Source organism: Cyprinus carpio, chromosome A5, assembly GCF_018340385.1.
Source record: "Cyprinus carpio isolate SPL01 chromosome A5, ASM1834038v1, whole genome shotgun sequence".
Lineage (NCBI taxonomy): Eukaryota > Metazoa > Chordata > Actinopteri > Cypriniformes > Cyprinidae > Cyprinus > Cyprinus carpio.
The window spans coordinates 20,301,161-20,325,676 of record NC_056576.1 but is presented as its reverse complement, the minus strand read 5'-3'; the positions used below and the strand labels follow the sequence as shown (position 1 = coordinate 20,325,676).

The 24,516-nt window shown below is 37.1% G+C and overlaps 3 protein-coding genes across 8 annotated transcripts; 1 reads left to right on the top strand and 2 right to left on the bottom strand.

Moving 5' to 3' along the window:
* Positions 1–4,759: 4,759 nt before the first annotated feature.
* On the bottom strand, positions 4,760–6,792 carry LOC109084803 (forkhead box protein D1-like). The gene has a single exon (XM_019099461.2). The coding sequence runs from the start codon at positions 6,539–6,541 to the stop codon at positions 5,498–5,500; it is 1,044 nt and encodes a 347-aa protein (XP_018955006.2). The 5' UTR covers positions 6,542–6,792; the 3' UTR covers positions 4,760–5,497.
* A 268-nt stretch (positions 6,793–7,060) lies between these two features.
* Positions 7,061–15,620, top strand: btf3 (basic transcription factor 3). Of its 3 annotated transcripts, none has more exons than XM_042756363.1 (6): positions 7,061–7,079; positions 11,911–11,979; positions 12,100–12,213; positions 12,321–12,522; positions 14,199–14,255; positions 15,256–15,620. In XM_042756363.1, the coding sequence occupies exons 1-6, from the start codon at positions 7,077–7,079 to the stop codon at positions 15,300–15,302; spliced, it is 492 nt and encodes a 163-aa protein (XP_042612297.1). In that variant the 5' UTR covers positions 7,061–7,076; the 3' UTR covers positions 15,303–15,620. The 3 variants fall into 3 exon arrangements, with proteins under 3 accessions (XP_042612297.1, XP_018955049.1, XP_018955057.1); XM_019099504.2 differs by lacking the exon at positions 7,061–7,079 and adding an exon at positions 10,981–11,130; XM_019099512.2 differs by lacking the exon at positions 7,061–7,079 and adding an exon at positions 11,058–11,193.
* A 214-nt stretch (positions 15,621–15,834) lies between these two features.
* Positions 15,835–19,772, bottom strand: LOC109084814 (ankyrin repeat family A protein 2-like). Of its 4 annotated transcripts, none has more exons than XM_042756362.1 (9): positions 19,674–19,772; positions 18,625–18,891; positions 18,355–18,513; positions 18,196–18,261; positions 17,509–17,606; positions 17,104–17,229; positions 16,746–16,812; positions 16,556–16,636; positions 15,835–16,390 (listed from the first exon to the last, which is right to left on the bottom strand). In XM_042756362.1, the coding sequence occupies exons 2-9, from the start codon at positions 18,875–18,877 to the stop codon at positions 16,308–16,310; spliced, it is 933 nt and encodes a 310-aa protein (XP_042612296.1). In that variant the 5' UTR covers positions 18,878–18,891; positions 19,674–19,772; the 3' UTR covers positions 15,835–16,307. The 4 variants fall into 4 exon arrangements, with proteins under 4 accessions (XP_042612296.1, XP_018955020.1, XP_018955023.1 ...); XM_019099475.2 differs by having other exon boundaries at positions 18,625–19,000; positions 19,674–19,759; XM_019099478.2 differs by having other exon boundaries at positions 15,835–16,398; positions 18,625–19,000; positions 19,674–19,758.
* Between the last annotated feature and the right edge of the window lie 4,744 nt (positions 19,773–24,516).

The window sequence follows — 24,516 nt, the reverse complement described above, 5'->3', positions numbered from 1 at the left end:
AGGCTTAAAAACATACAAAATGGTGTTTTATAAAATTCAAAAATTGCCAGTAGTTTTCTTTAAGGGATAGGTTTAGGTGTAGGGCTGATGTAGTGTGTTAGAAAATTCAGTTTGTACAGTATAAAAACCATTACGCCTATGGAGAGTTCCCGTAAACCACAAATGCAAGTATGTGTGTGTGTCAGGTGAGTTTTGTGAAACATATTTGCAAAGTTTATTTGTCTTTTCTTATTTTATTTTTTTTTTGGTTGATTTTGTAGTATTTTAATGTGAAATTCCAGAAAAAAATGAAGTGTTCCAACCATTTTATTGTTTACATGGTTTACAATGTGCTTCTAAACAAAAACAGATCTCATTGTAAAAACTTTTTCAGAAAACCTAAATGTGCTTCATATAGTAACATCTAAATTAAAAATATTACCAAATCTAAATGACTGCAGTTTGTTTCACCAAAAGTCATTTTTTTTGAGGGTGAAATCAGATGGAAATATCTCCTTAAAGTAACTGTGCAAATTATAAAAACCTTAATTAATCAGTCTTATTTTGAATCATGAACTGATATTGTATTAAATTGTCTACAAGTGCTGTTACTGTACCACAATCAGTTTACTTACACTGCAGATATTATGATCAGCAGGCTGTAATGTCTTTGTGGAGTGTGCTTTACCGTGTGTGACAGTTAGCTTTCAGCCACTTTATAGTTTCAGCCCTGATCTCTATGACCTTTAAACCTCACTTGATAAACTTCTAACTGGGGATCTTGGGTCAAACTCAGCAATGCCACGCGATCCTAAACACTTGAAAACAAAGAAGAACATTTCCAGGACTTCTTTTGCAGTTTTGTAAACTGCAGTTTGTTTAACTTTTGTAAACTCCAGTCTCTTGGTGTGGTTTATGGTCTTACTCATCCAATTTTCTGTTCTTTATATTTAAATTGGTTTAGAATTATGGATGTAACAACATCAATTATGTTCACCAATGTTTGGGTATTGTTCTTTGGTCTGATGCTGGCCACAAAGACATTCACTCATTGTGTAGTCCACTCAATCTTCAACTTCCTGCTTTTTTTTTTTTGTTTTTGTTTTTTTTTGCATGTAAAGAACATAAATGAAGTAGAATTTTTGCTGATGAAATTTACAGGATAAAAAAAATAATTTAAAACTCCTGATTATGAAATTTCTTATCCACATTATTATTATCATTATTATTATTATTGATGATGATGACTTCGAATTAAAATAATACTGGTATACTGGCTATACTGATATTAAAGTAATCTATTTGGAAACATTTTAAATCCTTTATTTTCATGCTTATTGCAGTTGTACACAGCAATTTCGTTCCCCATACCAGCGTCTTTTTCGTGGTCCGAAATTTGCTGAAGCTATTATTCTATTAGTTTAGAACACACAATTTCTTAAGCAACTGCAATATTGCTACTAATGTAATTATGGTTATTTTAAGTAGCAGTATTTGTTAGAATTGTTATTGTACTGTCATTTGTGTAAATATATATAGGTCAATAATATTTTATTTAAACACTGCAGAATTGATTTCCTATTTTATAATTTTTTTATAAAGCACACGCGTCTGAGACCAGATAGCCTACTGATTTGTTAAATTGCACAGAAAATGCTGTGGTTTTCGTATTAAAAAGGCCTGTGTGATGAAATCAATGCAATTATTAAATTACGACCATAATGGTAGCCTACTTGAATTTTATAAGATAAGCTTCAGGCACCATTAGATTAGCCTATTATTGTAACATTGTTAATCGTAATGAAAACATGAATCACAGGGTAATTATGAGCAAAGCACTGTTATGCACGAAAAATGTTGTGTGATGATCTGTGTTTTAACTTGATTACATTTTTATGTGAGCCCAGTCTCATGAAAATACGCATCAATTGCACGATTTTCTGTTTCTTATATGAAACACAGTTTGGCGTACATATAATAGTCACCTACCTAACACCCCTAAGCCTAACCGCTGCATCATATGCGCCCCAAAGTCAATTTCTGCTATAAATAGTACGCCAAATAGATAATCGTGTTTTTGAAACGTAGGCTACTTTCATGAGATCGGGGTTGGAGCATTGATCTTGGTGGTCAAAAAACAAACAAACAAACAAATAAATAAAAATAATAATAAATATATTTAAAAAGCACAATAACAGCTTTAGTTTTTTGTGAATTTGTTTGTATGTTATATACAAGTGTGTGTTGATGCCTCTCTAGCGTCATGGAGAAATAAGGACAGGTGGAATTAAGAGATGGGGTGCCTCTCTCCGTCTTGCCCTCCTCTGACGCTCATGTCGGGTGGTGTGTGTGTGCGTGCAATAGGGTCCTCGCGGAGATTATTATTATTTAAAATATATATGATTCAATAGCTGCCAACGTTTGGTATTAATTATGCTATTTTAAATGGGCGTCTTGAAGTCTTTAAATGGGGGGTTGAATTTTACTCGTCCTCTTTAACTTGTCCGCTTGCATTCTAACCCATGCACGCTCGCATAGTAACCATCTATAATTTATGAACCTGACAAGATGAAAACACTATAGTAGACCTTAGCACGCGAACAGCCCTTGAATTTGCACGAGCTAGCCAGGATGTCTGAATGGATGCGCAAAATAAACTCTGGACCTCACTGAAGCAGTCTAAAAATAAAGTGGAGGAATTATAAGTGATGCTACATGTGCGTTCATTTCATAAAACTGTATCTGTTTATGCATGCACTTTTGTTTTTATCTAATAATTTTACCTTGGAATATTTAATACAAATTGTTTTAGGAGAATGTTCCTTTTCATGCATTTAATCTATGAGTTGTCACAAGTTGTCTGAATGAATGAATGAATGAATGTTTGGAGGGAAAAAGCGAGTATTCACCCCATCACATTTATCTCCAGCCAATGGTTACATCATAGTGGCACTACACTATTTGTGTGCAAGTAAGCGTGCGAGCGTTTCCTGCTCCATTGGCCTACTGAACTATGTATCTACTGTACATTTCCTCTGCGTACAATCCAGATACAGGCTACTCCAGATTTCCAATATAGGATCACAAAAATCACAGACAAATACAACTTTAGAAAAATAGGTAATCTGGTTTTATTTTTCATCAAGTTATAAACCGCATCCGTGGTGCACTTTGATTGCCTAAATATTTTTCATCTGGGTTGGTCTCAAACATTTTCTATTGTGGTCTTAATTGTCGTCCCTTTTAAGAAGTTTATCTATAATTACAGACCATTATCCCGTATAAGCATCTCAACAGCAGTTGATTATGATGGCTGTGGCATTTGCTGAAGTTCAGCAAACTGGCCTCGGCATCTCCACACACATGCACGCCCTCTGTGAAACTGACCGATTTCTTTTAATATATCTAGTCTGTTGAATCCTGGTCACACAAATGACAGCAGAAGACAACAAGAAAAATAGTTAGAGCAGTATAGCTATTCCCATGGACAGGGCCAGCTGGATCAAATCACGCCGATTATCACCGACCTGGGCAGGGAAACACCCCAGTGACACTGAGCTGTCGCTGAGTAATTATGGAGATAAATGTGGGAAACAAAATAGAGATATGTAGGCCATGATGAGGAATCAACATCGCAGTTTCTGTTGTCTGTTAGTGAGAAGTGAATAAAACAATAATGTAATTACGGGCTAAGAAAAATCACATTATCCTCTTAAAAAAACATATGCCTGCCTTTCGATGTATCACACTGATCGAGCGAAATATGCAGATTATTTAATTTAAAAAAATTAAGAAGAATATTTAAGAATATATAAGAGCATCACTTAAAGTGTAAGATAAATTACAGAATAGGCGAAATAATCTATAGTATTTTAGTGTCATTTTAGAATCACGTTATGAGGTTTTTCATTTTTTATAAATTATATATTTCCTCAAAATATGAATTCAAAATTACTGTGCTCAAGCTTAGGAAAATAAACGTGCCATCGTTTAATCAAGCACATAGCCTAACTCTCTTACAGTGTTCTAAACATTGTAATTTCATTGATAAATACGTAAGAGTGTCGGAGCACCAAAACCTTTCAGATTTTCTTCTAAAATAAGATGACCAAAGTCGTTCTGTCACAGGCCTCAGTTAAACTGGACAGCCATAGGCGTATAGGCTACTATCTTTTCACAAACGCAATAATCCTGGAGTAAAAGTCTTATACTAAGCATATTTATCTAGTCATTAAGCTGAGACTAAATACTCTTGGTGCTGCTTGTCAATTCAACACAGCTCCCATAATAACTTTTACATTAGGGTTCAACTGGTCCTCCACTAGCTCCCTCTCTGTGTGTGTGTGTTTGTGTGTCATAGTGACTTCTTTTTATTCTTTTGCTGGTGTAAAATGTAATATCTGTGTGTGTGTCTGTCTCTCACAGTCGATTCTTCCTCAAGCAGTGCATGACGCCATCAGATGCTACAACAGCAATAACTGCAATCACTGACCCACGAACTGAACTGCACAACCTCTTGTGTGTTTGTGTGTGTGTGTGTGTGTGTGTGTGTGTGTGTGTATATATGTTGTATATATATATATATATATATATATATCCTCGTTGGTCTTCTTGTTGTTTTATTTGACATTAATAAAACAACAAGATATACAAAATTCACAGCATATATATATATATATATATATGTATATATATATATATATATATATATATATATATATATATTGTGCTGTGAATTTTGTCCTCGTTGGTCTTCTTGTTGTTTTTTTTAATGTCTTAAATGACTCCCGAAGGTAACAGTTGCAGTATATAGTTAGTGGCTACATTTATGCATTTTAATCCTGTGCTAGTTGTGTTTGTTTTCAGGATACAAGAGGACCAAGACAAAGTGATCACCTGATTTCAGAGGCAGATAGTAGAGTAATATTATTTTATTAGCATTTAAAGCTATTGAGACTATCAATGAGGTAATTTCCACTCCATCTTATTTTGCAAAACAATATTTATTATTAATGAAAAACAGACCGTGTAAAAAATATCACACTCCGAGTAGCTATACAACATCAACGAATGTACATTTTTTAGGCTACTGAGAAGTAGGCTACACGTTGTATAAAAAATGCTCGATTTTCACTCTTGTGAATGTTCATTACAAAGTACAAATAAGAAAATCAGTTTGCCAAACTAGAAAACATTTGTTTATCATTGTAGATATTTGACAATTTATTTTATAGTCCGTTTAAAAAAAATGTTGTCCTGAGACGCCCTATGCAGTGATTACCACAATCACATCGACAGCAAAAAGTTCGTGGGAGCGGAAATTAGTTAGAACTTAAATGTTAGCATAAATATATATAGGCCTAGATATATTTTATATTTCACAGCTTGAATATAGGCACGAACGTGTTAATGTCCACCATTCAGCTGTGTGTAACAAAACAATACAAAAATAATCCTACCTTAAACACAGGAGTATCGCTTTAAAATGTGATGTTTAATTAAAAAAAAAAAAAAAAAATTAACAGCGGCTAGTGCCACTGACAATCCGGTTTGCGTAGGTTTCGTGTAAAGACGTCGGTCCGTGCAATACTCCCGGTAGTGGGTTTGAGGAGTGTTGAGATGCGAGGGACGGCGGAAGCACCGGGACCACCGGGGAAGTCCGTGAGGCACAATGCGAGTGCGTGGGGCTTAAAGAGCTCCCGATAATGCTGTCTATGGAGAAGGGTGAACGGTGAACCGGGGACTTAGCCGCAGTCTGTATGGGGGAAGAAAGCCCGGGACTTAAAGGAGGATAGAAGCGGGAACGGGTGAGGTCCGTAGTGGTTGGCATGAGGGAAGGCGCGGGGATGAGAGTTCCGGTGTGAGGATGGCGGGACGAGGGGGGCGGCGGCGGATGCTGCTGCTGCTGCTGAAAGGCGAGGAGTGCAGAATGCGCATGATAAGACTGAAGCTGCAGACCATATCCACAACCATAAGGTCCGTAACCATACGCTGCTGCCGCGGGGAGAAAGCCTCCGTGCTCGCGGAGAAGTTCAGGCGCCTGCTGGCGCTTAAAGCGTTTCCGGCGGCGTAGAAAGCTCCCGTTATCAAACATGTCGGCGGACTCTGGGTCCAGTGTCCAGTAGTTGCCTTTACCGGGGTTCCCGGGCTCCCGTGGTATCTTGACGAAGCAGTCGTTTAACGACAGGTTGTGCCGGATAGAGTTCTGCCAAGCTGGGAACTTTTCCCGGTAGTACGGAAATCTGTTACTGATAAAGTCACAGATCTCGCTGAGTGTCAGTCGCTTCTTGGGACTCTGGAGGATTGCCATGGTGATGAGTGCGATGTAGGAGTATGGGGGCTTCACCAGGGTGTTTTTACTTGCTGGCTTGTAGGGGTCCCGTGCGGCGGAGGCATCTACACAAGACGGCGAACCACTGAGCAGGATCTCGTCGTGCATCTGAGCCACCTCGTCCACGTAGGAGCGCGTGTGGCCGTCACCATCATCTCCCTCTCCAACCACGTCGATGTCGGTCTCCTCCGAGAGCACAGACGCATCCGACATCTCGGAGCTCAAAGTCATGGCTCTCTCGGGTCCCTGATGGACTACGGCGGAAAAGCGCTGCGTGTGCTGAGCCTGCGTGTTACCTGCGCTCTCGATTCGAGGGAACTCATAAGACGCGCCGAGCAGAGCTGGGAGAGGCGGAGAGGACGTGCCAGTGTGTCACCAGTGCCATAGGATTTTAATGGATTACTGTCGGCACGGAGTCAAGAGATCGGCCAAATCCCAACATACACACGCTTATTCTATCTGGGGAGACCCTCCTAAAGGCCAGACCAGGATTCCAAAGAGGGCGGACCTTTCCATGCGCTTTATACCAGCTCGCTGATCACATGACAACCAAGCGTCACCGCTGCTATTGAAGAGATAAAAAAAAATATCAGTCTTTGTAAAATAATCTAAAGACCTGTGAGGTTCATCTGCATCTTTACCGGTCACCGCCGCTTATTCCAATGGTTTAGTGGGAATTTTCCTCTCCTGGGTGAAATGCTGCTGTCTTCTTTAAAAGCCTACTGACTCAAAGATGTAAGAAGCTCAGCGAATTAAGCACGTCGTTATGGTAGGATCCTCCCTGCTATTGTTATATTTCTCCTTTTAGAATGAAACCCATAATATTTTTTTTAACACTGTGTAGTGTCCGTTCAGCTGCATGACGTTTAATGTGGACATAACAGATTTTGATGATCGCAGAAATGCTTCAAAAACATTCGTTCCATGTCTGCCTCAGTACGCATCGCAGTTTGCGTGACACGGGAGTGCACTAGATCATCCGCGAGCCATTAGTAATGGAAAAAAAGAGGCAGCTGTTGACTCGTATCAGTCACGCGGATCACGAAAGCGCATTCTAGCTTGCGAAAAAGCAGGGCACAGGCGCGCGTGCCCTATTCCGAGAGGCCAACATTGTCATATTAATATTGATAATTAATATTCGCAATTGGTATCTGGTCCTTTTTATTTTATTATAATGTTAAATAAGTAGCATATCTGAAATATTGGACGTTTCTGAACTGTCATGATTTTACACATTAAGAAAAAATGGGTGTAACAGTGAACTGACACATGAGGCTTCAAAATGATAAGCATCCAACGTGCAAACAGGGCTCAATTAAAACAAAGGGACCAAATATATGACAATAATTAAAGCACTAAATTAAAGCATTAAAAGGTTCATGAAAATGTTAATGCTGCAATAAAAAACACAACTAAAATAGAATCTCATCATAATTAAATACCTATAAACAGGATTAAAACAGTATTAAAATAGAAGTTTTTATTTATTTATTTGTTTTTTATATATTTATTTGTTTGTTTGTATAAAAATACTAAATTGTACAGTGTTTGTTTAAATTGTTTTTAGTGTCTGTCTTTTTTCTTTTTGTTTGCTTCCCCACGTTTGTTTTTACAAAGTGAGCCTAAATAGTATTGAATAGAAAGGGTATCAAGTGTGAAACCTAATTGTTGAGATTAACAACGCACTTACAAACATTGCATTAAAGACTTAAAAGGCCTATTGGTTTGTGCTGTTTTCATTAATGTATTATTTGTTTTAACTCTGGAACAGATACCGGTTTCTATTAGAGCTGCCTCTAACACTGAATGAGTTTACAGCCAATCTCAAAACCCATCTTTTTTCTCTGGCTTTTAACTGTAGTTAATTGTGCAGTGTTAGCCCTGCTCTGTGCTGTAGTTTATGTTGTTCTGAGTGTTAATGTTGTTGATATTTGATTAATTGTACTGCACCTTTGTCAACAGTCGTTGTTTTTATTGGTGCTATAAATAAAGCTGCGTTGAGAATAAACAATTATTAAATATAATAATAGTTATTAATGCCATAATATCTTCACTTCATTATTATTATTATTGACTGTAATAATAATAATAATAATAAAAGCTTTAGTTTACTAATAATTTTGTGGCCCTAAACTAAAAAACAGTATCAGTCAAAAAGCTCAATCTGCCAGTTAGAGTCGACTCGCTCTGCCAATTAAAAGAAAAACAAAAACATAAGAGAAATTGCATATAAAGTTGGATGCTAAAACAACTTGTGGTAGGAGTGATGAAAATGATCTTGTCCAAAAGACACACAACGCTGACCCAGGAACTCGTGTAGCTACCCGACATAAAATAAAGGTCTTTCCGAACTTCTCAAAATGAATTATCTTTTCCTCTTTTTTTATTACAGTTCCATGTTGGTTCTGGAGGATGCAGTGGGTATTTTTGTATGATTGCAAAAACATCTGGTCCGGTTTGATGGCCGTTTTATGGTAACTCATGTGGTCAGGCTTGTGTATTTAACATATATTTACTTCATCCAGCATTTATTAAGGGCTGTGAGAGTGCCATCTCGCGGCAGTTTAGATGATACTGACGCCACTTTAAATCTGTTTACCATGTTCATGTAAATTCTAGCTATACAAATGTTTTAAACATTCAGTTGTCTTGCAAGTCTGGGTTGATGTAATTTATTGTGGTTGATTTAGGAATAATCTGACTGACAACTCAATAATATTTATAATCACATTTATATACATAGCCTAATATTAAAAACATTTCCATAATCAAAGCTTCTGCAACAAAACAGTTCTTTAATCAATCTTTAATTAATGTGGCCGGTTCATTTTTTTCTATGTATTTTTGCAGTATTTGCCTTGTGGATGTAGAAAAGAAAAAAAAAAAGTCTTGATATTGTGTAACATTGTTATTCCAAAATCATAGGTTTAACTCAAATATCAAAAGTTGTAAATGGCGATGCAGGATTAATAAAAAGCGTGGCCTAGCTATGTATAGGCTACTATAGGCTATGTGGGTTCAGTCAAAAGGCAATCATGCCTATTTTAGCGAAAGCAAAACGATATGTTAGCAGAGACTATTTTAAATCTTTATACAAAAATATTTAGCTACATTAAAGACAAATGCAGTTACTGTATCGTTTCAGCTTATCCAACAGTAACAGCAAAAACTTTCAGCAGGTCAGGACATTATAATATTAACCCTGAACAAGCAATGCATATAAATGAGCTCAATTAAACAGAACAAATTGTTTAAATGCATTACATTTTATAAAAAAAAAGAAAAAGTTTGTAAAATATAATCAGTAGTTAAAATATTTTGTCGACTCGGTGTTGGATTGTAGGCCTATAGCTTATTGATTGAGGAGGACAGTACGCGAAATCCAGATCAGGACGTCACAATAACAGGCAGTGATGTTCCTGTTGGCTGTGCAGGCTTAATTATTCTGCGTGTGAGAGTGAACGAGAGCCGGGCGCAGTGAGCCGGGTCAGGGCTTGTATTTGTGGTTTAACCACATCTAAAGTGTTTCTAGTCATTGAGGGGTGAGCAGGCGCTTTCCGTGCCACGGGGTACCATGAAAGCACTTCCCTGCCACGGCTGCTCTTGGTGACAACTGTATAAAAGCTGCAGGGATTCGCACGTGCTCTACAATTAATTTCATATGCACGAAATGAAACCTGTTTAAAGTTATAATGGGTAGACCTATGTGTTCGTTTCGAAAGTGCTTGAAAAATCCTACTGCTCTCCAACTAGAAGTAATGTTTTAAATGTGACATAGCCTAATAACTATACCAGTAGGCTTTTAAAATATGTTTCAGTTAGGTTGCGTGTTCTTATATTTCGAGTAAGTGGAAAAATCATTTATTCCAAAATATTCCGCTGCCCCACCGAACGTTTAGTTAGACACAGACGTAAATTATTTCTAGATTTGCATCCACATGGAAAAAGCTCGCCGATTCTACCTCGTATAATTCTCTGAGGTGTTCTGACATCTGCAATTTCACAAAGTGTGAACATATATTCTGATATAAGATTATTGATACATTTATTTATTCATATCTAAATATGTAACACCAACAGCTGAACTGTGGTTGTTATTATCGATGCAGAATACACTTATCTCGTTTTCCAGTAACCTATCCCAAATCACGCTGCCTCTAAAAGTTCACGTATATATCCCTGAAAGATATGCCTGGTTGTTTATATATAATATTGTAGCTATTAAGCCTACTATTAGTAAAATAATTGATAGTCTTATCTTGAAGACTTATATGGGTCCTATATGGGACCAAGAATAATGCCCGTCAGCATTTATAACGGAACAAAGTGTGTAAATATTGTTCCACAGCTATAAATACTACACTTTAATTGATTTAATTAATTTTCCACAAAGCAATAAAATCTACCATCAAATAAGACTACTAACAGATGTTATTAACGCTTATAAAAAGCATATTGCTTTGAGATTGCATATTGACCTGAGGCGTCAACATATCTCAACAGAGTTATTAAACTACATCAGAGGCCAGGGTTTCAATATCAAGTTTTCACACAAACAACGTATCGGAACGACATTATTTATGGTCAATATTGTGTTGTGTTTAATATAAGTTAAACTTGCCTTACATCCTTACACAAATGTCGCACAAAAGAGACCCGACTGCGCTGGTTGAGCACTGTTCTTGCCCAGACTAGTGCAGGGTGGGCAGGAATGGTTTCTGGATCCAGCCCACCGCGTCGCATTTCAGCCCTGTCGTCACTTCCGTCATCCTCTCTCGCGTCCATCTTGCTCTCCGCGTGTGGTTGCTGCTAGCGTGCAGGTCAGTGAGGAGCTCTAAAATACTCTATTTCCTGCACAACCACTCCTGGTTCCGAGGCTCAAGGTAAATAAGTACATTATTTACCCATCGCGGCTGGTGTTTTGTAGGAATCACCCGCGGAAAGATGCCTAAATAGGTTCGGGTGAGACTCGGCCCTGCTGGGAGAGACCCAGACCTGAGAGCGCGTGAGATTAGCACTCCTGCTAGCTCACTGCAAACAAACTCCACGAGCCTCCACACGCGATCCGTTTATATGATGTTTTTAAATTTATACTTATAAACCGAATGCTAATGTAGTTTTCATTTGTTACGACTTTTCCGTCAGCGTTTAGAGTCATAAATTGGCTAACGGTTTTCTTTGTGGACCAAGAGCATCTGTTTATTCAGAGAGAAATCCCGTCGCATTGTTTTGTATTTAAAACGTTAAATGGCTGCATAATAGTGTCAGCCTGGAAGCGTTACGTTGCGGGTGTAAAAACTAATGTTACCCGACTTGGCTTGAGTCAATCGGTCGCTCTTGCTCAACAGGCCTGACAACCAGCTCCTTTAATTAGCCGCTTCACCGCAAATAAAAGTCGTTTCTGATATGTTCTGTGCGTTTGAAAATGAGCAAGAGCGTGAGCTGGGCGATTTACTGATGGCTGTGCATGCGTGTGTTTAAGTTTTCTTGTGGACTAATAAGAAGTTGGTTCTCTGAATGTGTCATTCAGACCGCACCCCTGCAACTCATTCGTGCTTTAAATTCACACTTTCATTAACATCCTTCTGTGTGTCTTACAGATGAAAGAAACGATAATGAACCAGGAGAAATTAGCCAAGTTGCAGGCACAAGTCCGCATCGGTGGAAAGGTAAGGGCTTATAAAGCAAAAACCCCAATGTAATTTGGTTAATGTGCATTTACCTCATAACTGTTTGGTCAAGTAAGTGTAGTTCCCCACAGACACATTAATGGTATTTTGTTTTGATAGGGTACAGCCCGCAGAAAGAAGAAGGTGGTCCACAGAACGGCCACTGCCGATGACAAAAAGCTTCAGTTCTCCCTGAAGAAATTGGGAGTAAATAACATCTCTGGCATTGAGGAGGTAAGGTTTGGTTTCGGCTGAATACACACATTCTGTATTTACAAATGTCTAAAATAATCTCTTTCCATGTACACTTTGGTCTTTCAACTGTCACTATTGCTTTGCAGGTGAACATGTTCACAAACCAGGGCACGGTAATCCACTTCAATAATCCCAAAGTGCAGGCCTCACTGGCAGCCAATACCTTCACCATCACAGGCCACGCCGAGACCAAGCAGCTGACAGAGATGCTGCCCTCTATCCTCAACCAGTTGGGTGCTGACAGCCTGACCAGTCTGCGCAGACTTGCAGAGGCCCTGCCCAAACAAGGTGTGTTCAGTTCTTGAAAATGGGTCAGATTGCACATGGACAGAATTATTCAGAGACAGTGTGTCACATTTTATTGATTTGTGTTGATTTTATGCAGCAAGCAGCTAGTGAACTAACTAACCTCATGAAGTGACAGTCCCTTGTGTGTTGCTAACAGGTGTAAGCATGTTTTGGGGGAGGGGTGTTTCTTTGCTGCTGGTCTGTTCCTAGAGAGTATGCTTTAAAATAGACTTTTAGCTGGTCATTTAAGCCTAGACTGAGAGTGCAAAGGAAGAATTCATAAGCTTTTTTTTTGTCAGCCGAACCTCTTTGACCTGAAATATTTTTCTAAAGTACTCCTAGGGCTGCACGATTAATTGAATGTGATTGTCATGCACATCTTGTCAGTAAACCTGGTTCTGTGATTAGTAGTAAATCTCCAGCACGTGCTCTCAGATGAAGTAGCATTTACTACACAGAGCCGTAGTTCACTGACAAGCTATGCAAAATCGTGTTCATAATCGCAGACGATTTAATCGTGAGATTATGAAATCGAAGAAATCATTCTGCGATTATGAAAGCTGTTTGTGTAGCTTGTCAGTGAACTACGGCTCTGTGTTGTAAATGCTGCTCCATCTGTAAGCATGTGAAAATACCACATTTAATAACATGTTTTTACTCAACTCACTTCATAACGTCAGTCGAGTGTTTGAAATAAATCCTTCTGTGAGATGATGTGGCTTCTCACACAGAGTAAGGCATGCAACATTTCATCGTATTCTAAGCAGTTATAAAAGCTATGTCGATTAGCATTGCATTATTATATACTTTATTATAATAAAGGCTGATTTTATACTTCTGTGTTGGACTTACGCCGTATGGCTATGCGTCAGTTTTCATTTATACTTCTGCGTCGCTGTCCGCGTAGACATGCAGAACACATGCAAACCACTAGTCTGCAGTGTCCACAGGCATGTTGCTGGTGTAACCTGCAGTACCACGACAAAAGCCGAAGAAGCGGCTTGTCAGAGAAGCATGATAGGCGTGATGGCTCATTTCGATTAATCGTGCAGCCCTAAGTACTCCCTGAGAATAAGTTAGGATTGCAAAAATATAACACCACATTCACATGTTGTCGTATTTTTGAGGTTGGTTAATGGTCAAATCACATGTAAACAATTTTTTTTTTTTTTTGTAAGCGTGTGTGTTTGTATATTTAATATTTAAATCTTACATTGATTTAGTCAATGCTTGCAAAACGCAGTTTGGGAAATATTGTTTTTATTTTTAACTTAGTTTTTATTAACTCACTAACCCTAGTTTGGGAAACCTTGGACCAAAGCAAGACTAATTATTTTACATGCAGAATCTACTCTAATATAAAGAGAATTATTTCTTGTTTGACCTGTTTTTTGTTTTTTTTTCTTCTTATTTTGGCTAATGTTTTTGAAGGCTTTTAATCCTGAGTGATATTTCTTGCTCTTCTAGGGCTTATTATTAATCTGAGCCAATGGTTCCCATAACATATGCATGTTTAGCCCTGTCATTATGGAAATTATATTTTGTAGTCTCTCTTGTAGTTAGTGTTATCATTGTAATTGATGAGTGTAAATGCTCTGAATCTCCAACTAACAATGTATTGTTTAAAAAGGTGAATGTTTATACATTATTATAAGATTTTCTCCAATTTGTTTCAGCTGGTGATGGAAAGCCACCGGTAGCTGGTGGAGAGGAAGATGATGACGAAGTTCCAGGTCAGTATGTTGCTCTGATCTTTTTTTGTCCCTATTTCCTTTTTATTTTTAAACAATCAGCTCTCATATTTTAAGTCACAACATGTACCATAAGATTATTTGCTTACATTTTCTATTATTCCTGCATTTTATATGCCTCCTAGCTTGAGCTCCACAATTATTACCATATGGGTTTCTGTGCATGTGGTAATGTAAGCAAAGCACGCTTGCTTACGCTAGGGCAGGATCTCATCTTGTGGTGTGGAAATGTCCAAAAAAGGAAGGTTTCAGCAGGTTGTCTTGGCTTTTGCATTGTCATCATGTACAAGTGTTTAAAATCTCCTCTATTGTTTATGAGCACTGAAAGCTCGGTTTGCTTTTCTTTTGAAAGAGAGGGGTTCAGACACATGCGGTTGCCATTACAATTCCCCAGTTCTCCTGCCTGAGCAAACTCCAGTTAGTAACCCAAGTCTCGCACATGTACAGTATGATTACACCTCCAACACTGCAAAATTAGCTCACCCGTTTGATGACAAAAAGGGTTAACAGCTTGTGCCATTGTGCCTATTACTGAGATTCAACCTTTTCTGTCCCCTCTGAAAACAAACTCCAGCCTTCTGTTAGTGATTTCCATTCTGATGCCCCGAGGCAGAAAAGTTGATGTTACTTTTTTTTAGATTTCATCTCCTAAAAGGCAACCTGCTTTTGATCCTCTTGGTTTAATTTTTACAGCTGTGGACTTTTCAGTCCCCCAGTGCTCGTTTATGTTCTCTATGGAAATTACTTACACACATGGGCACACAAGTGAGAGAGAAGCACAGAAATTGCCTTTTCAGATCATGTTTCTATAAACATTCACAGATTGTTTCATAAAGATGAGATTTAGTTTGTCACTCTCACATTTATTAGATGTCCAGTGTTTCTTCATAAATCCGTTTCCAGTTTAAGACCCTTTGAATTGTCATTGACTACAGGTAGAGCTGGTTTTGAATTATCGAATCCTTGTTTTCTCTCTTTGCAGACCTTGTGGAGAATTTTGATGAGGCTTCAAAGAATGAGGCAAATTAACGTCATGGGAAGGAAAGACGTTTGAAATCTCTGGTCTCAGCGGAGACTTGTGGGACTTTTTTTTTTTTCTTTTATAAATATATTGCATCCCTGAATCTCCTTTATCTATTTCGTGCACTGATGTGACCCTCATGTGTCCAAGCTGAGAGTGTGAGATTGATTGTACCACACAAGTTCACGCACAGTTTTACGAGTGTGTGTGTTTGCTTGTGATGTCCACGAAGCCATCGTTGCCTCCACCTTCCCTGTTACTGGGGCTCACTCATTTGGAGCCTGTCTGAATCAACATCTGGAAATAAACATTTGTTATTGACAAAAGGCTTACTAAATACTTTTTTTGTCTTTTTGTTTTAATTGGGGTTGAGGTCACTCCATGCTGTTGACTTGAAGCAAGTCATTTTCAACCACAATTAAGATAATTCCTAAGGGATTAGTACATAACTTGAACACTCATATTAGAAATGCAGTGGATTTCTACTTCTAAGGCAGTTTTTAAATGAGTTGTTTTTCCAGACATAAGTCAGGCACATCCTTCAGTATAAATTAAGGTTTATTTACAGTGTTTAAGCACAAAACTTACATTAAAAGAGGGCAAACCAAAGTCAAAAAATCTGTAAATTGTTACTGTAAACCTTGTTTTCACCATGTTCTTTTCCACTTGACTGATTCTAAAGTGCCCATATTTAGATTTACTTTGTTTTATGAACCATTCATAATACAAGTGTTTAATGTGAAGTAAAGCAGCTTATTTTTGCATTAAATGGCAAAATAAATATCTTTTCAAGTACACATTGAAAGTAGGTAAAGATGACCTAAAACACATCACACTGAATAAAAACCACATATATATCAGTAGATTCAAAATGGTGAAGTTCTGATGTCATCATGTGCCATGTGTTTTTGATCTGCGCATTTGCATTTTCAACACAATTAACTTCATATAAAGTGTGTTCTGCAAACGTCAAATGGTATTGTCCACGTCATCACACTGAACACTGATAACACTTAAATATTCACTATAATTCTTGTAGTTGCTACGGTTATTCTTTGATACCTTGTAGAAGCTTCAGAAGATGAGCCTCCAAGACCTGTTGGACTAGAAAACAATATGAAGAATCACAATAATAAGACCAACACAAAACAGGTATAATAGTCTTAATATTATTTACACTTAATTAAACACTCATGTCTTAAGAAAGCTAAGTTTGATGACAGTATTTATTTAACACTTTTGGTAATCATGTTATATTTACCATTTCGGTGTCCCATTGCCACAGCCATGTCCATCGCATTGAACCCAGAGTCAGACTCCATGGTTGGGTCAGCTCCACTCTCTGTCCAGTGATCAGAAGTAATATTAACAGTTAACCAAACCTATGAAGAATACCTACATGCTGGATTGCATTGCAGTGAAATGAAATAAATTAAAAGTAAGCCTCTTACCTAAGAGGATTTCCACACAGCGAACATGATTACCATGCACTGCATAGAGTAACGGAGCGCCACCATTCTGGAAATAAATAAACACTGCCTTAAGTGCAAATCAGTTTTTTGCTTAAACAAACATTGATTCTGGCTACTACACCTCAGAGTGCAAGGTTCAAGTCATAGTGAGAAATATATTCACGCCATATAACAATAACAGAAAATAAAATTACTCCTACTCAATAAACCTTTCACATCCATTTGCATTGCTCTAAAACTACCAGCTTAATTTGGCATAGGTCCCTAGTCACTGACACAAGATTGTCATTCCCAGGTCATAGATTTAGATTCAGGAATCAGTGTTGTGACTGCTTACCCAATCATACTCGTTGACATCAACTCCACAGTCGATAAGCATTCTGATAATATCCGTGTACCCTTTACTGCAGGCCAGTGACAGTGCACTCTCTCTTCCCTTGGCCAAGAGATGAGGATCTGCACCCTGAAAGGAAAGAGTTGGGAGTACCTGGAGATTCAGCTATAGAATTTTACTTCTGCTTTGTGTGTCATGTGATTCTTTCAAGTCTTTTAGATAAAATTTCGAAAGAATGAAAGAGCTGACAGAATAAAGAATTTAAAAAATCCAGTGAAACAGATGGCAGCAACTGATCACTGACACAAAAATGAATGCTAACTGATAGCTTTGTGCAGGTAGTTTTGGACTACAGTTAAACAGACAACACTGAAGGAAAAATGTAGTGAGTGTGTATGATGCACTCACACTCTGTAACAAGAACTCCACTACAGCGATCTGTCCATGAGCTGCTGCCCACATCAGTGGGGTGAATCCCTCTTCATCCTGCAGGTTTATTACAGACTCTAATTCAAAGAGAAACAGGAAGGTAAGGGTCAACTCCTCATTTATCATAATTTTAGACATTATATAGAACTAGATATACAGTTAAAACTACACTACTGTTTAGAGGTCAGTCAAATGCTTCTGTTTTGTTTCTAAAATAAATACTTTTATTCAGCAAAAAAATCAACTTGGTCAAAAGTGACAATAAAAACATTTGTAATGCTACAATAAACTTAATCTAAAAAAAAAAAAATCACAGTTTCCATCAAAATATTTAGATGCAGAACTAATTTTCAACATTGATAATGAATTAACATATTTCTTCAGCACCTAATCAGCATATTAAAATGATTTCTGAAGGATCATGTCACACTGAAGACTGGTGTAATGGCTGCAGAAAATTCAGCTTTTCTATTAATACTTTTAAAATATATTGAAACATTTTAAATTCTTATCATATTTCACAGTATTATTGTTTTATTGTATTTTTGATCAAATAACTGCAGCATTGGTGAGCATAAGAAACGTTAAAAACATTTTCAACCCCAAACTTTGAACAATATGTAGTAAGACCAAATTGCGTCACATGAATTTTACAAACAAACTAGCCTTGTTCTATTCGACTGGCTAAGAACACCATCTCTCCTTGTGCTGCCAACTGATGTATAGACAGTGCTAGAAACGAGAAAAAAAAAATGGTTATTGTTTTAAAGAGTAGGTTAACAAATATCAGAGGCCAGTCTTGCCAAATGAAATGAGAAGACTTACAGTGAACGAGCAAAGGTGTGGATGAGACCTCATTTCCACGGTGTTTGTTGGTGAGCGTGGTGGATTGCTTTATCGGAGAGAAGTGTTTGGTGGTTGATGGCGTGTACACATGCCTAACCTGAATCCCAGGTGAGGGAGATGTTTGAATATTACACTCCGCTGTAGAGAGAGAGAGCGAGAGAGAGAGAAAGAAAACAGGATATTTTAAATACTTTTCTGACAATTATATTCAGTGAGAAAAGGTAACTTTGCTCCATTTATTAGCTTTACCTTTAAATAACACAGAGGCCACCTCCAGATCCGAGTTCACCTGGTCCTGGATATTTTTACTATCTTCCTCATTCAGTGACTTCACAAAGCGCGAACACACGTTCATGTCAAAGCGATTGGGTAATATAAACTTAATGCCCATGGCGTTCTGTGAGTTGCTGTCGTCTGCTGATCCAACGCTGACGGATGGCTCCACCTTGATCCCCGTCACCTCTGGTAATGGGCACAAACCTTCCATCTCCTCTGAAGCCATTGGCCACTCAGAATCTGTGATATTCCAAAAGAAGCTACTATAGCCTTTTTTCTTAAATAGAAATTAAACCCTTATAGTAAGTGGATGATTGTTTAGCTCTCCTGCAGAATGGATCTTTTGTGCCTGGGGAAAAAAAAAATACATTAGTTTAAATATGTGAACAATCTGATTTGACACACTACAGCTCATATAAACAACTGTAACTCGTGTCTTATTTGTTAATCATTTGAAAGGCTGTGACTTTTGTGCCCCTGTTTGATACTATAACCTCACAACCATCACTAACAACAATACTATAAACCCCCAGCTGACGATTTCATGAATATCATTACTGTATTATAGCAGATTTCATGCTGGAAATTAAACCATGCACGTTTGAAAAAGCCCTAATCCTGGTAAACAACACATGCCAGATGCCCGACAAATGAACGCGCTTGATGTGAGCGTGACCAAAACAAGGTTAGCCAGCCAGCTAACGACCGGTATAGGTTACACCGACTGTATTTTGTCAATAAAAATGAAGTGAAACGCTGCTCTAAAAATACTTCTTAATTCCAGCATGTGCATTCCTTCAGTTAAAACACAGACAGAATACGAGAGTACCGGGTTATGTTAACGTTAGTTCATTCTGCGGCAGAGCTTGAGTTCTAATACAGGATTAACGGGCTGAGGCTATTATCTTATTTCAGCATTTTTGTAAAATATATATATATATTGTTGAACATATACTATTGAACATTTTACTACAAATGTAAACCATCGTCTATTTTAAATACTTGCAATAATATATACCTACCGAGTTTATTAATATCGTTTGTTTTGAAATGACGGGTTGTTCTTGAGGTTGAGTGTAAATAAAGTTTGTTCGAACGCAGAGTGGGTGGAGTCAAGTGTGTTCATTTATCTACAGTTGGATTTGTAAATGCATGCTGTACATTGTATCAATGGTAAGATGTAATGTGTCACTGCTATTTCTTCAACTCCCGCTATAAAAACGGCAATATTTTTTTCCCCACACATAATCTAAAGATAAAAGGCATTTAAAATAAGCTAAATTAAATCATGAAAGGGGATTAAAAATTTCCAACGTGACATTCATATAAAAAGTAAAAAATACACTGCTGCAGTTACTGTAACCATTTTTTTTGGCAACAAGTGTCCCACTTTACCTGAATTCACATTAATGGTTTGTAAATTCAAAGACAAAACGCCTGCCTTGTGTTTTTGCACCTAGCCACTCTGCATGTGCGGCTTTATTTATTTATTTTGTTTGTTTGTTATTTTATTTTTTATTACACGAGCTCTAACATGAGTGATGTGTTTGTTTGGAGTCTAAAGCAAATCTTGCATGACATATTTAGTGATTTTTTTGAGTATGTGTGCTCATGAGTTCTTGTCATTTGTTTATTATTACGAAATATTTGTGTAATTTTGGAATTAGTGGTCACTGGATATCCTCTATCAAAGCCATACTCAGAACCGAGTGGAGCAATGCATAAATATTTAGGTAAAACCTGGTCCAAACAACTGAAAAGGAAACAAAGCAGACTAGAGTCTGGCCCACTGCAAACCACTGGAAAAACATTTCCATTCTTTGCTTGGGTACAGCTGAACTGTTCAGTGCAATTTGATCAGACAGCTGCATTTCTCACTGTGGTATGTAAGGGATGCTTGATGAAGACAACATGAAAATTATATTTGGAAAACTTTTTTTTTCTCCATGAATGCAAATGTGTAATTATTACTTCCTAGTGTATCCTTGCTTTAAGAAAGCAGCTCAACTTCATTGTTTTTTCTGACTATCCAGAAAGCCTGTACTTTTGAAGTTACTGGTGTTTTTCATACATCATGACCACTATGTGATTTTCTATTCCGCTATTGAGTGGCTCTGCGATCATGCATTTATACTGCTAGATTTTCCCTCTGGTTGCACAATGCTAATCGGATTATATGGGATATAATTAATATTTCTACATAACCTGTCAAAGGTCTGCTTTAGCAGCCTCTAAGCCCCATTCACTTTTGTGTTCACAGTAGCTCTCTTGTACAGACCCCTGTGTAAATGATGGAATTTAGGGCAGTGATTGAAACGGACACTATTACCAGCCTTCAACCCCAACATTTAAATACACACAACAAATGGAAATGTTTTGAGGTAAATTAATCACTATGTTCTAAATCAAAGTCAATTATATCAAGTTTAAAAGAAAAACATATAAAATTCCTTTTCTGTTCTCTGTCATTTATCATCCTGGATGTAAAGTTTACTGTTTCTTTGTTGGAGAATTGAATTGAAAGGCTTCACAGAAAACTTTGGGTCACATATGAGAGAGCAGCAAGCACGATAGTATAGCATGGTTACAACCATATCTTATTTTCATTAAAAATGACTGTAAAACTGCTGAAGAACATGTTTGTTATTGTCAGGCCGATTTGTTTGTACATTGTAATGGACTGGTTTTTTTTCTTCTTCTTTTCTTAGTGGATGCTTAAAGACAATTAAACATTTAAGATAAATAAGTAAATATAAACAATGTCAACAGCCCTGCTTGAACTATGTGCAGAGAGCTTTTCTGAGAGAAGCTGATCAGAAGGATCTAATTCAGCTGCTTGCTGTTTTTGCTTGACTCTGACCCCTCGTGTTTCATGGCTTTAACTCTTTGATTGTTTTGAGTTGACTGTGAGACTAATTCACACACACATGCCTCTAAAGCTCCAAAGTGGTGATTTCTTAACTCAGTGATTAAGGACTTTGCAGGATGAAGCAGCATTTTAAGCTCTTGTTTAGAACTTAGCAAGCTTATGTTCCACTAATCTTTTTTTTTCTTTTCTGGCACTGGAAATTTCATCCCAATCCCTAACCATATTCTAGTTTTGATATTACCCATGATATTCATAAAGGTCATTTATTGCATGGAGCGTACCTTTTTTAAATGTATTTATTTATTATTATTTAACCTTTATTTAACCAGGAAATAAAACTCTTGAGATATAAAATATCTTTTACAAAAGGGTCCTGGCCAAGACAGGCAGCATGCATAGTTGAACGTAAAAACATTTGAACAAAACAACATGCATCAATTCAAATAAACAAAAATATTCACATAGAGTAAATGCAAGACAAAATCATTTAAAATACACTTAAATGAATTGAAAGAGACCAACTCTTTGAGGCAAAATTGATCTTTTAGCTGGTTCCAATCAAATGAAGCAGCATAACTAAACACCCTTTTACCCATATTTGTATGAATTTTCAGGATATTTAAAAGATAAAAATGTTGTGAATGAAGATCATAATAACAATCAGTTTGTTTGTTTGTTTGTTTGTTTGTTTTACTGCATGTGCAGAAGATCAAAACTCAAAAGAGGATGCACTTGCCCTATATGCCAAGGCTGTACTGTCTATATAACAGCTTGAACAGAAGAATTCCAGAGCATAATTATACACATTTGACCTGTTTCTGTAATTTTCCAAGAACAAAATAACGATGCTGATTGAGCCAGTGGATTACAAAATCTTAGGTATTAATGATCTTGGACAAATACGAAAGGGTGAATTTGCATTGTTTGAGTTACAGCACTTAACAGAATAATCAAACTGTGTTGTATGCCAGATGCGATTAGAAGGGTTTTGAAGAATTTGATTAATCCAAGTAAAAAATGAAAACACTTTTATAATCTGTTCCAAGACAAACACATATAATGCAGTATTTGTTGAAAACTTTTGCTGAACCTTAGAGGAGATTAATAGTTTAAAAGTTAGCCTATACAGGCACTGACAAAATAGATGGAGGGTGGTTTGAAAATATGCAGCATTTTTGTAGGTGAGCTGCTTAGTATAAACCATTATTAAGGTTATGAGTTTCATGATGAGGGTCAAAAATTGTACTCAGAAATGTAAAATGACACTTTATTTTCCTAGTTTGACTGACATGATTTTTGTATCCAAAATTATATATAAAAAGGCCTTGACTGTGACATGCTCAGCTTTTGATGTTTCTGGTGTCTTTCTTATTTTCTTCATAATTTGTTTCCCCTATGATCGCATCCTTATGCACTGCATGTGGATTTTGGTTGTTATTTTTTATTTCATTAAATTTTTTTTATTTCTAAATCTGTGTTTTAATGTAATTACATAATTAGGCCATATGAAAGCCCAATTTCACCACAAAAGAAAAAAAAATGGTTTGGTAAATTGCAGTTTTGACAGGTATAATTGTGAGATAAAAGGTTAGAATTGTGAGGAAAATGTCAAAATTATGAGACTGCAAGTCAATTATGAGAAAAAAGTCCAGATCATGGCATAAAAAGTCATAATTATGAGATACAATGTTATAATTTTAACTCAACATTATGACATTAAAACGTATGATTTAAAGCCACTGAGTGTGATGTAATTGTGAACTGGTAAAAGACAGATTGGCTTTCCCAGCACGTCACATCTTGATGACAGAAACATATATATAACAGAAATAAAAGATCACAAAAGTAAAAGGTTCAAATGTAACACTTAAATGTGAATAGATGTTCTCACATCCTAAACAAAGTTTGATTTTTGATTTTTTTTATGTCATGCTTTTTTTAACATTTGGGACAACAAAAGTGGCATCATATTTGGACATCACTTTAAAAATTAACAAAATAATATTTAAAAAGAAATATCATTAGCAAATGTGTGACTTGAAAGTGTTACATTTTCAACAAGCAAAAGCAGGAAACAAAATGTTTAATTAAAATCTGATATTTATGTGTTACGTTGGAAAATCATCTCCTATTTTCACCGATCCAGAGATTTCTTCTTTTTAGTTCTCCAGTTCAGTGACTTCTGATTGAGTTTGGTAGTTGAAAAGTTTCAAGGAAGTGCTGTGAAATGTAGCTTGGTAAATGTGCTCACTGCTGTGCCAGTGGAGGGCTCAGACCAACCAGAGCGAGTGGAGTTGTGGTTACACGGAAAGAGAGGACTCCCAGAGATCATGTTTTTGGACACTTGGGTCAAATTTGGACTTAGGCCTAAACTTGGAAAAAAAACAGTCTAAACTTGGATTTAAACACATACAGAACACTTTCAGATACACATTTACAATAAACAACTCCCAAAGAATACACACCACAGCAGTATAAAGACTTTTATTCTTTCATACAGTGTAATGTTGGCTGTGCACTTGCCAGTCTGGCCTGCGTATTAGTATTATTTTGATGTATTTTACCATGGTAAACTGTCATTTTGTCTTGTATTATCACTCATAAATAAATAGATAAAAGTGTTTTTTTAAGAACTGACTGACTTTCATGCTGTACATTTTTAATTTTTTTGCCAACTCCCTTCCTTTAGTCATCTCTGTGTGTTCTGGGATGTGAGAACATGTCGAAGGCTGATGGGAGATTGGGGATCTGTCATTCGGGGCTGGTGGTGTGACTAAATCAGGAACCAAAGGGGGCAGCAGTGAGAGAGTTGCCTGCTGTATGTAGGCCGATAGCGTGAGACCCTACTGAACAGCCTTGCATGTTCTTCCGGTCAATAGGATTTCTCCTTTATTCAGAAGTCGTGCTGGGGCTTTTGTGGCCAGTCTTTTCTCGGTTCCCCTGCTGTTCTTCACAGCAAGGACGTGGGCCATGACGTGATCCCACCTCTTTCATAG